This window comes from Oreochromis aureus, linkage group 16, assembly GCF_013358895.1.
Source record: "Oreochromis aureus strain Israel breed Guangdong linkage group 16, ZZ_aureus, whole genome shotgun sequence".
NCBI classification, from domain to species: domain Eukaryota; kingdom Metazoa; phylum Chordata; class Actinopteri; order Cichliformes; family Cichlidae; genus Oreochromis; species Oreochromis aureus.
The window spans coordinates 18986786-19002059 of record NC_052957.1 but is presented as its reverse complement, the minus strand read 5'-3'; the positions used below and the strand labels follow the sequence as shown (position 1 = coordinate 19002059).

General features: G+C 38.6%; 1 protein-coding gene across 5 annotated transcripts; it reads right to left on the bottom strand.

The window, feature by feature from the left end:
• Positions 1 to 1213: 1213 nt before the first annotated feature.
• Positions 1214 to 14952, bottom strand: LOC116320575. Of its 5 annotated transcripts, XR_005608688.1 has the most exons (11): positions 12377 to 13554; positions 11937 to 12023; positions 10170 to 10529; positions 9347 to 9476; positions 9214 to 9241; positions 4106 to 8928; positions 3366 to 3452; positions 2744 to 3103; positions 2101 to 2227; positions 1967 to 1994; positions 1214 to 1525 (listed from the first exon to the last, which is right to left on the bottom strand). XR_005608688.1 is itself a non-coding variant. In XM_039600282.1 (6 exons), the coding sequence occupies exons 2-6, from the start codon at positions 3445 to 3447 to the stop codon at positions 1430 to 1432; spliced, it is 693 nt and encodes a 230-aa protein (XP_039456216.1). In that variant the 5' UTR covers positions 3448 to 3452; positions 14386 to 14952; the 3' UTR covers positions 1214 to 1429. The 5 variants fall into 5 exon arrangements, 3 of the variants coding, with proteins under 3 accessions (XP_039456216.1, XP_039456214.1, XP_039456215.1); XR_005608689.1 differs by lacking the exon at positions 11937 to 12023; XM_039600282.1 differs by lacking the exons at positions 4106 to 8928; positions 9214 to 9241; positions 9347 to 9476; ... (1 more) ...; positions 11937 to 12023; positions 12377 to 13554 and adding an exon at positions 14386 to 14952.
• Positions 14953 to 15274: the final 322 nt, after the last annotated feature.

The following is a 15274-nucleotide window of genomic DNA, read 5'->3' as shown; positions in this document are numbered from 1 at the left end:
TCTTTTAGCCAAGCTAATCCGCCTTTTTTTTTCCTTCCATGTTTAGATTTAGGGATTAGAGATTTGATCTAGATTATCATATTAAAATGTGGGGCACATCGTCAGTAGCGGACCCTGAATTCATCGTGTTTCGGCCATTATCACTAGACACCCTCATCCAAGGAGGCCCTGCCAGGGTTGATCAGGCCCTGGAGTGTGCCACTGGTTTATGTTAAATTGTTATTTCTCTTCTACTCTCTTCTGTTTAGTTTTCTACATTTATTTTCTTCTATCAATTCACTGAAACTGAGAAGTAATACTTACCTCTTTAATATTTATGGAGCCTCACTTCTTCAAAGGGATAGAAAAGGTGATAGAGAGAAGTAAGACAAAAGAGAAAAGTCAGGAGAGAGCAGAGAGGAGAGCCAGAAGGGGAGCACCTGATCTGGCATCCCACACCTCCCCGTCGGATCGGGCTGTACGCTCTACCTCCCCACTGCCTCCCAGAAAAGGGAAGAAGAGCAGAGGGGAGAAGAGTAGAACATTTTTCCTTTTCTTTTTTTCTCTTTCATTCCTCCTTTAGGTTTCACTACCATGAGGTTAACTGCATGGCCCCCAGGAGGCCCTGAGACAGCTGTATCAGTCACCCAGCAAAATTTCTAATGTTAGGTTTTCTACCCTTTTGACGCCCCCTGTTGAGGCAGGCCTACCATGGGTTGATCAATCCTGGGCATGTGTCTCGCAGTTACCTCACTGCCTTAGCTGTCCAAGTGATGTCAGCACTCTTTAGCAACAGCCAGTGGCTGGTCCTCTCAGCAGTGTTAGCTAATTCTCTTATAGCCTGCCGTTACGCCGGTCCTCTGATTCAAATCTCTCTAAGCAGGTGCATGACCCCACCACTCACTGTAGCTTCCTGTAGCTGTGGCTGACTGCGCCTCTCTGTGGAGCTTCGAAACAAACCTGAGTGTGAACAATGCCCTGAGTTGAAACTCAACTGTCAGTGCATTCCTGAACTTCATCGTTGTCCAAACTATTTTAGCTTCTCAGCTCTCAAACAGACAGACATGGGCCCTGAATCTTGTTCTGTCTGATGTCACTTCTTCTTCTCATGGCTGCCAACTCCTTGATTAAATTGTTTGTTTATTCTTTATATAGCTGTGAGGTCTTGAAATTATTAGGCAAGCAGCCTAAAATGACAGACTGGACATAAATAAACTACAACATTAGCCAGTGAGTAAATAACTGTGCATTTAGTAGAGAAAATTCAGGTTCCTGCTCCAGTTTACTTACAGAGATTTGTAAACAGACGAAACTTATTTATGATTACAAACTGATGAGGTCACATTATGGCAAGTGTCCAGTTAGCAAGAAAAACAAATTTAATGGATTTCAGTACATAATGTGCTCTTCATTGCAGTGCATTTCTATTCTTTTGTACTATGTGTGATTCTTATTGCTCAGTCCTCTTTGTGTAAGAGAGAACCTGGTTTTGGAAACGTCGTTGGCGAGCTTCAAGTTCAAGGGGATTTTCATAAAGATGTTCTGGCTGCAGAAAAAATGGGAACAAAACCAAATCATGATAAGATAAAGATGTTTTACAGCAGTCAAAACATGAAAAACAGTGTAGCTCAAAGAAAAACATCCTGTCTCACAGAATATAATAATGTGAAAAGTTAAAAATCCCTCTAAAAATGTAACTGAATTAAATAGAAAATGCAAAACAGTTAAGAGCTCAAGGAGTCAAAATCTAAATATTATAAAAGAAAGATCTTAAATTTGAGATAAATAGGTTTATTGTATGTGGCGGTAAAGATTTTCTGTAGCCGTCCTGGTGCTTGTGGAGCTGAAACACTTTTGAACGAGTTCAGCTGGTTCAGTATTGCCTAAAATGGAGAGGATGGCAGATCTGTTGGACTTTCAAATATGTATCTGCAAATTGTCTAAAATCTAACTTCTCAGCAGAGAGTAGGGAAAGTATTCTATTTACCAATGTCACAGTCAGTTGGGTGATATTTCTGTGAAAAAAAACAATAAAATGAAAGAGATCAGTTGTGGTTTTATTCCAGGCGTGTAAGGCCATTAGCATGAAACTTTGCAAAAGAATGACTGGAGCCAACTTACTCTGACTGTCTTTTGCAGATTTGTCTCAGAAAGGTCAAAGCACAAATGATAAAGATCAGGAAACACACACAAGGTACCATGATTGCAGCAATATGGATTTTCAATTTATTTCCAGCTTCAGCTTCTTCTGTAAAAAATAAAGGAACTCATTTCACTGCAGTTTTAATACTCAGTTAACTTATTCTCACTTCCATGTAAAAGCAAAAGACTTTAGGTTACTTTAAAATGTATCTTGTTGTAATTCTGCTTCGTGTCAAAGTCTGAAATTTGGGAGCTTTGCATTTCATAAATACTCATGTAAGGTTTCAGCGACAAATGTTACCAGACAATCAAACCATAGTGTCTCTGCTCTGTATACAAATAAGAAAGCCAAGCCAGTATAACCTAAAGTGTTCCGGTGTCAATATAGAGGTAGAAGAGTATGTTAAGGGAAACTCAACTCTCCCCGGCGTGCTCCGAAAGCTTAAAAAAAAGACTTGACTTTGATAACAACAAACAATGAGAAAGAGAGAGAGAGCTGGCATTGAAAGCACCATTGTTTCCAGCCTTTTCCTGTTTATGGGGCCCACCTGTCCCTGCCCTGTCTTCAGTTAGGTAACATTTTGTTTTGTGATCTAAAAACTTCAAAATTTAATAAACTCACCTGTAATCATGAGCTCCCATTTCTGTTCAAAGACTCCTGAGTCTGTGGTCATTTCACAAGTGTAGTTTCCTTCGTGATATTTCTGGGCTCCCTCTATGATTAGTGCATACAGTTGGCTTTTTAAGGTGGACATGCTTAGATTCAGGATGGCAGCTGCATGAGACCCTATTATTCTGCTGTCTGATGTTTTCTGATTACTGCTTAAGGTGACAGAGCTGTTGTTTGAGGTTTTCTGTGGCCTGAAACTAAACAGAAGAGTCCCATTCCTTCTCCATGTCAGTTGAAGGAGGTCGCTGATTGAGTTATTGCTACAGTGCAGGGTCACTGTGCTCCCGACCATCCAGGAAGTGGTGCTCCCTTCTGAAGGGCATGAAAGATAAACATTGTGGAAATAAAGATTGCAAACACACCATTTTGTGATGGAGTTAAGTTGCATTGAGTAAACTAAAAAAGCAAGCTTGCTACAATTAAAGCCACAATTAGGAAAAAAAAAAAGAACTTGCCCGAAACTGTCTTCTTTTTTACTGTTTTATAGGCGTTTTTTTTTTCACAATACACTTCTTAATAAGAAAGAGAAGCATAGCTTATACTCATTGTCACAGAAACTGAAAATGAAATTTACCTGCTTGCAAGAAAATGGAGGAGAAGCAGCATATTAGGGTGAAGGTCCGGTTGATGTCCAAATATCTTGAAACGGTTTCCATCCCGACTTGAAGGAAAGATGTATTTAAAAACATGATGTTTTAAAAATATCCAGCTTATAATGTAAAAGTTGAATTGTAAATATTTCTAACAGAACTTTATTTACACTGCAATTCATGTAATATAATAATTATCAAGAATGTCCTGGACAGTGAAGCAGCAACTGTCGTGTTTCGGCTGTGTGACAGGCAGGATAAGGAGCCAAATGCAGGTTTCAGAACACAAGAGGGGTAAAATGAGAGAGGCAGCTTTATTGCTGTAGATAATGAAAACACTATAGAAAAGAAAATAGAACCAAAACTGGAAACTAGGAACCGAGAACTAAGAGCTAAAAAACTAGGAACAGACTCTGAAATAATCTGGGAACTGAGGCGCACACAGAAACACACACAGCACATGGGTGTGGTACCAAGCAACAAAGGCCAAAGGAAAACACATGGTTTAAATATACAAGGGAGTAATGAGAGAATGGGAGTGAAAAAAACAAGTTGGGAGTAAACAGACATAACAAGACAAGGGGAAGCAAAACGAGATACACTGACATAGGATGCAGACTTCAACAACAACGCCTATGTCCGATTGTAACCAGATAACTGATATATTCAGTGAGAAAGATCACATCCTGTTTATGCCTAAACAGAAATAGCAACATTTTCTTACCAGTATTGAAAGTCATCTGCTGTTTGGTCCTTATCTCTAAATCAGACCTTTAACACCTTTAAGGCCACAAAAACAACTAAACTATATATATAATAATCATTGTAATTATGCTGTAGACCAGCTATAGTGTATATACAAAACATTCAGCCTTGCCCAAGTACTTGTAGTAGAATGGTTTCCACACAGGAAGTGAATGACTTTGGTCTCCCCCCATGTGAGTGATCTGCTTTTTTTGATTGGGTGGATGTTGGGAGGGTGATATTCATTGACAGTGACGCTGACAAAATGACAACTGACTAACATAAAAGTTATACCTATTATTTTTTATACAGTTATTCACACTTTAGATGTTGGCTAACTTTAAATCATTTCATGATTAGCCCAAAGTTTTGAAAAAGAGAAATAATATAAAAATTTCCCATTACCTGAATTGCAAATTATTGATTTCTGATGTTCTAAAGATGTATTTCCTCCATCTATGGCCATAACCAGCTATGAGGTCACCAAGGCCCAGTCCCATATATGATGTAAAAGACTGGCGTAGCTACATCTATCACCCACAGGTTTTTGATGTCCCGTTCTCAAGCCCCAAATTTAGCCCCATATTTCCACAATTACCATGTTGGTTTAAATAAAAAAAGATGTGACAACAAACAACTCCGTAACTGCGCACTCACTGGCTAACAACCTATCGACCACAAATCACAATGAGCATACCATACACAATTGTCTATATTAAGGGTTACAAAATAGGTTTAATTTGTTTCCATGTTTCATACGCTCTGTGTCTGGGCCTCATTATTATCATTTTTTTCCCTTGAAAACAAGACCAGAAAAATTGTCACAAATCAATGGTGACATTCTTGGGCGCTTTTACTTGGCAAAGACTCTACAGGAACTCGACATTGATTGGTTCTGGCATGAGGACTGAGTCAGAGGCACAGCAGAGGCCAAAGGCACTGAGTAAGTGACTTTTCCCCCTTGTGTTATTATGATTTTAAATGAATTTTCTTTTTTTTTTTGTTATTTTCTTTTATTTCGTTGTTTTATACACACAACACTCACATTCCATTTTTCTATATACACAGTTGTGCTTGCAAAAGAGGTAACCTGTACAAAATAAAGTCATTCACATTTTTCAAAAGTTATGGTTTTGATTGTAATGTACCTACACCGATCTGGTATAACATTATGACCACTAACAGGTGAGGAAATAACACTGATTATCTCTTCAGCATGGCACCTCTTACTGGGTGGGATATATTAGGGAGCAAGTGAACATTTTGTCTTCAAATTACATGTGTTCAAAGCAGGAAAAAAGGGCAAGCGTAAGGCTCTGAGCAAGTGTCACAAGGGCAAACTAGGCGACTGGATCAGAGCACCTCGAAACCCCTGCTCCCAGCCTTTGTTCCCAGTCAATGGTCAGTATCTATCAAAAGTGGACTAAGGAAGGAACAGTGGTGAACCAGTCACAGGGTCATTAAAGGCCAAAGGCTGGTGCTTGTGGTCTGGTCCAACAGATGAGCTACTGTAGCTCAAATTGCCAAAAAAGGTAATATTGGTACTCATGGAAAAGTGTCAGAATACACAGTGCACTGCAGCTGAAAAACGGGCAAACGTAATATAGGCAGGTAGTCATAATGTTACACCTGATCAATGTAGTCTCTACAAGCATAGGTGCTACACATTAAATGATATCTATTCAGAAAAACAAAACAAAACACTGGAGCAACTTGTTAACCCCTTATCCAAATCAGGCTGAGCTGTGGGGGGAGGGGTTCAAGAATGTCTACTGCAGAGTCAGCACATAGAGACAGAAAGCCATTCACACTCACACCTTTGGGCAACTTTTAGTCTCCAGTTAACCTAATATGGATGAGGGAGATGTTTTTTCTTCTTTCTGACTTATCCGTTCTTATTTTTATTAAGGCCCTTTTCAAATTAGAGGTGTGGACTGCCAGTGTGGGCAGCTCCAACCTCCGGGAGTTTAAACTTGGCTCATGTATACTGCTTTTGAATAATTTTTTTAAGCACTGTACTTCTCTTTCATGACCTTTAAGCTTTCTGTTTATGCACTTTGCCAGCTGATGAACTGAATAGGTTATGTGCAATAGCAGTGCACTGTTTGCTCTTTTAGATTTTATTTAGATGGAAAAAATAATTTCTCAGGAAATTACCTCCTACATCAGTGTCTGGAGTTAAACCGTTTGTTGATCTAAATAGGACACTTTTGTGAGTTGTGGTTGTTTTTTTGTTGTTTTTTTTATGCATCTACGCCACTTCACACCAGAGACCACAGACAAGGGAAGTAGGTGAGATATGTTCCACTGAGTCACGCAGAGTCTAAATGGGACTTCTGTACCATCTTTTTGACTCTCTTTAGAATGCAGTCAAAAGGAGTATAGTACAAAGTGGGATTAATGCTTTAGTGAGCTGTGTAAAGCTTAAAGTCAGAGTCTGCAGTGTCACAAACTTGTCTTTCCTTTAACCTGGCTAGATCACCATGGTAACTCATCCTGCAAACATAGTCTGATCTGGAGCAGGTGATGCGCAGTTTTGGGGTAAAACTGCCTCAAAGTGTCACTTCTATAACCCCAGTTGCAAAAAAGTTGGGATCCTGTGCAAAATGTAAATAGAAACAAAATGCAATGATTTGCAAATCTCACAAATGTAAATGTATATTCTATTTACTTAGAAAATGTTTATCAAACGTGTAAACTTGTAAACTGTGCCATTTTAAGAAATGAATTTGAATTTGTGGTTCCAGCATGTTTCAGGGCCACGTTTAGAACGGTGTACCTCCCCACTTCTTTTATGAACAGTGTGTTAACATCTAGAAACTGAAAATACCAGTTGCTGGACTTTTGGAAGAGGAATGTTGTCCATTTAAGTCTCATATAGGAGTTAATTTACAGTCCAGGGCAGTGTTGGGGAGTAACGGAATACATGTGCCAGTGTTACGTATTTAAAATACAAAATATGAGTAACTGTATTCAGTTACAGTTACTGTTTAAAGGGGGTTTATTAGAATACAGTTACTTTTTTGAAATAAATGGATTACATGGCGGCCTTTTCCTGTTTCATATGTTGGGTTATCCCCTCTCTATCCCCTCTCTAATTCTGGTAATTCCACACATTGCTGGAAACCCAAACAAAACGCGAAATAAGAGGCTTTAATGTAAGTCTCCTGTTAATGTTGGTGGCATCAGTTACACAATGGACCCAGAGCCAGCACAACAGAGCCAGAAGTGCACGGGCAGGAACGCATTTCTTACTTGGAAATTCCGACACCACTTAACATTTAAAGAAGAAAAGGATGGGCAAAATCTGACCATGCATTGCAAACTATGTTTGCCAGAAACCAAGTTGCTCTCAGCGTAAAAAGACTCCACCTCCAACTTAAAGAAACATCTGGAAGTGAGTTCTTTTTTAAAAACTAATGTTAGCCTACTGCAACTACCTTGTTTTAGTTGTGGTAGCTACCTGGGTTATGCGCCACTTCAGTATCTTCGATGTACTATTGCTGTGTGATTTATTACTATTACTAAAGGCCACTCGCCACCAAGCTAACATTGTTAGCTGGCATTAGCTGAGGTTAGTTCATAGACTGCAGATTGTTAGACTCGATGGATAGCATTAACAACCTGCTAGCTGAAAATAATCATGTGCAGTTCTGAAAGCAGTCCATCGTATTTTTCAAAGATTGGTTTTACTGGCCTGTTAACAATTAACCTAATTACTTGTAGTCTTTTGTTGCCCCTGTCCCAGATTTCTTGACACAGGCTGCAGCCATTAAATTGAAAATGAGCTCATATTTTTCATGAAAGAGTAAAATGTCTCAGTTTAAACATTCGATATTTGATTTATATGTTTGATAGAAATAAAAAATGAGTTTATTAGATTTGGTAAAACTTGCATTCTGTTTTTATTTTACACAGTGTCCCAACTTTTTAGAAATGGGGTTGTTGCTACTGTGTGCTTTAAAAGTGATATAATATGTGATGAAATAATACTTTTTATATATGCAGTGGATTGAGACGGATCTTATTAAAAGCACAGAAAGGAGATCTTCTGTGAGGTTGCAACAGCATAAAAAATGTATTTGAAATTGCATTGTGCATTTACCTGGTGATGAGGGAAAAAACTGCAGAATTAAAGCATAGAAAGTTAATTTAATTTATTAATTAAATAAATTTCACTTTGATCTGCTTCTCTCTACATTAAACTGTGAGACAGCATCCCAATCAGTGCCTCAACTACCCTATCATGTTTAAATGTGTCAAGTTTTACTTTTGCACTAGAGATAAACTGCAGCACTAAACTCATACTGAATGGGCACTTGTTCTCTCTGTAACGCTGTAAAGTCTTGAGATTACTAAGCAGAGCAGCCTAAGATAACATGAGGGTGTGTTCTGAATTCATTTAAAACAACAACATTAGCCAGTGTGTGAGTAACAGTGCATTTAAGAGCTCCAAGCAATCTATTTTCGTCAGTAATTAAACACCCTGTACAAAACTGACAGGTATCTACTGTCAGCTGTTAACTTATGACTACAAATCGATGAGGTCACATTCTGACTGGTCTTCAGTTCAGCCAGAAAAAAATAAATAATGCAGCTTCAAGTACAGACTGTGCTCTTCACTACAATACATTCACAGAGAAAGCCGTTTAAAGTGGTTGATCATTTAAAAGAGTTAGGCCTTATGTTACTGTGCGATTCATATCACTCAGCCCTGTATTTATAGGGGTGAACCTGAATTTGTCCACATTGTTGGCGACCTTCAAAATCCAGGTTTTCATAAGTGGGTTGTCTCTGCTCCTGCTGCAGAAGACAAAAGAGGAACAAAACAAAAACAAGATAAGATTTAAGGAGCTTAAATACGACGTGAATGTGGATATTGTGGGTTGGTGTTTGTCCTTGTGCTTGTGCTAGTGGAGCTGATGCAGATGTTTGTTTTTTTTAAACATTTAGCTGCATGTTCAGTATTGCTTAAAATGGAAAGGGTGGCAGATCTAATTGACCTTGTACGTCTAAGTGTTGTGTATAAATAGAATAAATAGAAAAAAATCTAAGAATCTTCTGAACCAATGATATTATTATATTTACCAGTCTTCTAGGAGCCTGGGTGATTCTTCTGTAAAAAAAACAAACAAACAAACAGAAAACGAGATCACTTTCTTTTTATTCCAGCAGTGTAATAGCACAAAATAATGTAAAAGAATAAATGGAAGAAACTTACTGCGAACGTCGTTTGCAGACTCCTCTGAGAATGATCACAGCAGTTAATATAAAGATCAGGAAACATAGCGAAGGGACAACAACTGCTGCAGCAATATGGATTTTAAATGGACCTTCAGCTTCAGCGTTCTCTGTAAAATCAAAAAAGTGAGTCATTTCACTGCAATTCTAATAGGTGGTTCACATGTGGTCCACATGTGGTCATTTCCATGCAAAAGCAGTTTCTTCTTTTTTATTATTATTATTACGTCTATGTTTTCAGAAAGGAAGTCAGAACTGCTTACACCTGCTAAGTGGTCTCTGGAAAGACCTTGGGCCTCTCACAAAATCCAAGTCCAAGTCTGAAAAGTCTGGAGCTTTGCTATGTTTCCACTTCTTTGTGGTTTTAGTGAGAAAAGCAATAATGCTGACACACAATCTAACCTTAAAGTCTCTACTGTTGTACGATGCACAATTATGAAGGAAATATCAGTGCAGCCAAAGGTGCTCAGCCTGACTGTGTATGGGTGAGTTTTCAACTTTCACTTGGATCAGCGTTAAAGCAGTGCTCTCACCAGCCTCCTGTAAAAGCTCTGCTCTGTAAAGACTGCAGGTAATCTGGTGTAATCTTTAGAAAAAAAGGGGCAGTCACTCTTGTATTTGAAAAAGAAGATAAAAAATAGGATAAGCTCAAAAAGGCAATTATTGCCAACCTCTTCTTCTTACCATGTCCCACCATCACCACCCTCTGCCCCCGCCCCTACACTGTATTCAGTCATGATGGGTGTGTAAGGTATTGTTTTTGTCTGTTTGTTTTTGTTTGCTTCAAAACTTGATAAACTCACCTGTAATTATGAGCTCCCATTTCTGTTCGAAGACTCCTGAGTCTGTGGTCGTTTCACAAGTGTAGTTTCCTTCGTGATGTTTCTGAGCTCTCTCTATGATTAGTGCATACAGTTGGCTTTTTAAGGTGGACATGCTTAGATTCAGGATGGCAGCTGCATGAGACCTTATTATTCTGCTGTCTGACATGTTCTGATTACTGCTTAAAGTCACAGAGCTGTTGTTTGAGGTTTTCTGTGCCTTGAAACTAAACAGAAGAGTCCCATTCCTTTTCCATGTCAGTTGTTGGAGGTCGCTGATTGAGTTATTGCTACAGTGCAGGGTCACTGTGCTCCCAGCCATCAAGGAAGTGCTGTTCCCTTCTTGAAAGACAAAAAAAATCACATTATAGGCCTCATTTACTTATTATTTCAATTACATATATATACATATATATTACATATATATTAGTTAGCTCAGCTGATGCTCCTACACATTTTCAACTATAACATTATTATTATTATTCTCTGCAAGTCACTTTGCAGCCCACCTCTATCCCAGCTCTGCTTTTTCATCCTTTTTCTGACTTAATCAATATTGAATGCATGTGAGAAAAGTAAAAGTTTCAAACGGTGATTTTATTTGTTGAGAAAAAAGCTATCCAAACCTACCTGGCTGTATGTAACAGAGTAATTTTTAAGGCTTTGGGACTCAAGCAAATCATAGTGAGAGCTGATATCCACAAATAAATCTACATTAACCTTCCGAAGAGTGGCCAGTGTACCAAAATTACTCCAAGAGCACACTGACGACTCAATGAGGAGGCTAAAAAAAAACAAAAAAAAACACAGGGTCTCTGAGGTGTGAAACCACATCTAAAGAACTTCAGGCCTCACTTTCCTCAGTTAAGGGCAGTGTTTATGATTCAACAATTATAAAAAGACCATTAAAAAAAGTTCCAAAGGTTCCAAGAAACAAAACCACGAAGGCTAATCTCACACTTGGCAAAAAAAATCCTGTTTATCCCTGAGACTTTTGAGACTTCTGTGGGCTGATGAGAAAAAAAAGTTGATCTTTTTTAAAGGTTTGAGTCCCAATACATGCTGTAAACCTGACACAACATTTCATAAAAGGATCATACCAACAGTCAAACATGGTGGTGGTAGTGTGACAGTTGTGGGACTGCTTTGCTGCTTTAGGACCTGAATGACTTTCCATAGTTAATGGGGCTGTGAATTCTGCTCTCTAAAAGAAAATGCTCAGAGAGAATGTCTGGCCAAGAACAAATATACTCGACAAAGATGTGAAAGATGCCTCACCAATTTCTACAAATGCTTGATCGCAGTTCTTGGGTCTAGGGGGGAATTACTTGTTCTTTGCATACGGTCAGGTAGATCTGGATAGCTTTCTTTCCCTAATATATAAATCATCATTTAAAAACTGTATTTTGTGACAAATTTACAAAAAATAAAAAATAAAAATAAGGAAGGGGGCAAATACACAGCTTTGTAAAAAGGCGGGCATGCTGCAGAATAGAGCCAACATCTCAAAAAACAAAGCACAGAAATTAAAGTCATAACCTTGTTTTGATTAATTCTTGAGATTGAATTTAAAAAAATACAAGCAAATAAAAATCCAGATATAAAAAATAACCTTCTTTTTCACTATTCAGACATTTTTTTCGTTGTAGCTTCCAGTACAAAAGCAAAAACTGGAAAAAAAATTCTCAAGTTACTAAACTGTTCCACTAAGTTCTACTCATTGTCAAAGTAACTGTAAATGAATTTTACCTGCTTGTAAAAACATACACACGATGCAACATATTAGAAAAAGGGTCCTGTTGATTCCCCAATATCTTGAAAAGTCTTCCATGCCAGCTTGAAAAAAAAGATAATTTATTTGAACTGTAAATGTCTGCGATTAGTATTTTATTTGCACTGAGTATCAAAAAGTAGTTATTAAGGAAGTCCTGGGCATAGAAGCAACAATAAACAGGGTCACACAAAACACAAAATAGTCTAATTTCTAAATACATGAAGAATGTTCAACCTCATTTCAGCTGACAGTTTCTTTTTATTTACAAGAAACTGGAGTGCAGTACCAAAACAGTCAACTTTAAGTACCCTATGATTGTAACAAAATGCAATAAAATGCTCACAAGAACTATAAAGTTCACATCCTGTGCAAAACTAAATGTGGTGCAGATTAAATAGGAATAATGTTTTCTTACCATTGAGTCATATGCTGTTTAATCCTTATCTCTGCGCAACAACTTTACCAGCTTTAATGTCACATAAGGAAAATTTGATATCTAATAATCATCTTAATTATAGCGTACAGCTTCTTTGCATGTATGTCTGCACAGTGGACATGCATGCATACTATTAAGACCTTGCCTAGATGCTTACACAATGCCACAGAAATGGTGTGCAAACAGGAAATCGATCATGGTGTGTGGCCACGTGAGTGCCTTTTCTTCTTCTTTTGGTTGGCTGGTTCAGTCTTTGAAGTCGGAGACGATTCTGTGAGAGTGCACCCTGACATCTGTTCACAGTAAAGTATTTTTTTCCCACCCTGTATTGCACTGTTCTACTTTTACCAATACCACAGCAACAGACCATAGATAACGTCGCATAAAGTAGGTGAGATTTACCATGCCTTTTTTCCTGCAGTCCTGCAGTATTGACACTTTGCCTCGTCTAAGCTTGTTATAAAAAGTCATCTCTCAAAAAGTATGTGGGATATACAGTCACCTTAAAAAAGAAAGCACACCCTTTGTTACTTCTAAGGTTTTATGTGCTAGGATATAATATAGAAAAATAAATCAGATGCAAACTGATCGCTGTTGCCCATCAATCAGAAAAGGGTTATAAGGTCATCATTCCACAATGGAAAAAATTCAGGACAGTTGCCAGCTTTCAAAGTAGTGGATTTTCTAAAACACACACGAGACTGTCAAGTGCTCAGATAAACTGCAAAAACACCAACAGCTACATCTACAGCAGAATGGCTGAAAAAGAAAAGAACCATTGTCATGGTCCAGTCATCAACCCAAATGAAATTAATGCCACACAACCCGTCTATGGGCCAGGTCATAGTGTAGTGGGTTAGATTTGGTAGATGGTTTTTGCATGGTGTCTTTGAATGCAGCATGAACATTCACCCATCCCTTGCTGTTAATCAGAGCCGGGTTATAAGGAGCAGCTATAGCCTGCTCCTTGCATTCGTTCCTGTTGAAGGTGGTGAAGATCACAGGCTGTTTTTAAGTATTGCAGATTACATTCATTTCCCCTGTTTTAGTGTTAACTGTTTGTTATATTTTAATCGTGCTTTTAATAGCAGTTGTATTTTAAAGGGTGTGTGTGTTAATTTATAAGTTTTATAAGTTTTATTTTTCTTTAGTGGAGATACAGTTGCTTGTTGTGGGGACTAGCCATCTGTGGTGGAATTCCCCCGCCCTGGGAAACAAGTATAACGCACCATTTAAGTTGCAGTGAGGATTGCAGAGAGACTACACTGGTGAGTAATTGGTGGCACCCTTGGGCACTCCTCTCTGTAGGTTGCCTCCCCAAGTGCCGATCTCCACCATTTTGATTAACTATTTTATTGAGCTGCTATTGTAACCAGGGCAGCATCGTGGCAGCAAACCTTGTTCTTTTTAGTAATGTTTGCTAATCAAGTGTCTTAATTAATGGTTCAGTATTGCCAGCCCTGCTTAAGTTGCTGTTTTCTTTTCTGCAGCTAATTATTGGTAGTTGTCTGAACTTTGTTCTATGAAATGTATTTGCCATTCCTCTGCTTGTTAATAATGAGCCTGTGTGCCTTTTGTAACTGTTACAACGTTTGCACTGGAAATTGTAATCTCTCCTGGGGTGTAACTCCCTCTCCAGGTGGTGTTGTCAACACCATGTAGTTACCTTTACCAGGTTTCCTCCTGCACGCCACCACAATAGTATCAATGCAGCACTTGGTTTCCCCCAGACCCAAGAAGCGACACGCGATTGTGATGTAATGACAATCACTTGACATTACATGGCGTTTATTTACAAAGTAGTGGGGAAAGCAACAAGACAGGAGTGCCAACACTTTGGGGTGAGCTGAGGCCAAAATAATGAAGAAAACAAAGCTAAGCTCCAATGCCCATAACCTCAGAAAAAGTACCAAAACAAAGACAGTCTGACCTCCTTGTCCTATCCAAAAACAGGAGAAAACTATGGGTTTAAGGAATCGGAAGCTTACCTCTACCCACTCCCCTTCCTCACTACAGAGAACCTCAGCCAGCGACTGTCACAGGAGCAGCTGATAAGGCTTTAGGTAAAGGAAGTGAAGCTCTGTCACTGGCAGCTCTCCAGGCCTAGGCCCTCTCAGGGGTGGTCTTCCAACAGCTGGAACCAGTCATTCAGGAGCCGTACATCCGCACACCACTCACAGCTGGGCACCTGTACAACTGAACTACCGTTACATCCAGTGTTAACACAGTTGCCAAAACAGTGTGCTGTTCAGACAGAAACAAACGGTCTAGCACTGCAAACTTCAGTGAACTGAAGTAACCTTATACAGAGGATGGGGTGAAATTCCTCCACATTTTAAGAGACTGATGGTCATACAAGGAAACCACTGACAAGTGGTTCTACAAGCGGCATAATCAAATGTACGTTTTTGTTCGTTTTCTATATGATTGTTTTTATATTTTGGATTTTTTTTTTTTTTTCTGTTAAATCAGTAATGATACAGTATATATGTCATGTTTTGTTTATCTGAGGTTGAACATACCTCATTTTGAAAACTTGGTAAGAAACAAATGATTTTTAATTCTATCTTGATATTAAAAGTAAATCTAAAACTGAAATAGGGTGTGCTTTATTTTTACCATTGCTGTAATTATGACTGGAAAACATCAGTCTGTTCTTCAGGAATAGTTTTCCAACACCTTCTTTTTCTGTTTTGTTTTGTTGTTTGTTTTGTGCTCTGGGGAGGTCAAGCCCTGACTATGAGTGGGCCAATGCCCTTTTGGATCAATGGGTCTATTGAAGGGCCACCATGCACTGGCACCTACACACACTGACAATGGCCTATTTGTTCATTTTCATTACCGATACTGCATTGCACAATCAAATCTCTTAGCACA

Excerpts from the sequence above, each read along its gene's own strand:
- LOC116320575 (XM_039600280.1), bottom strand. The coding sequence starts at position 3,480 with ATGTTTTTAAATACATCTTTCCTTCAAGTCGGGATGGAAACCGTTTCA. Across the intron at positions 1,995-2,100 it reads ATCTGCAAAAGACAGTCAGA|AAATATCACCCAACTGACTG; the intron begins GTAAGTTGGCTC and ends TTTTTTTCACAG. Across the intron at positions 1,526-1,966 it reads CCCAACTGACTGTGACATTG|CCAGAACATCTTTATGAAAA; the intron begins GTAAATAGAATA and ends TTTTTTCTGCAG.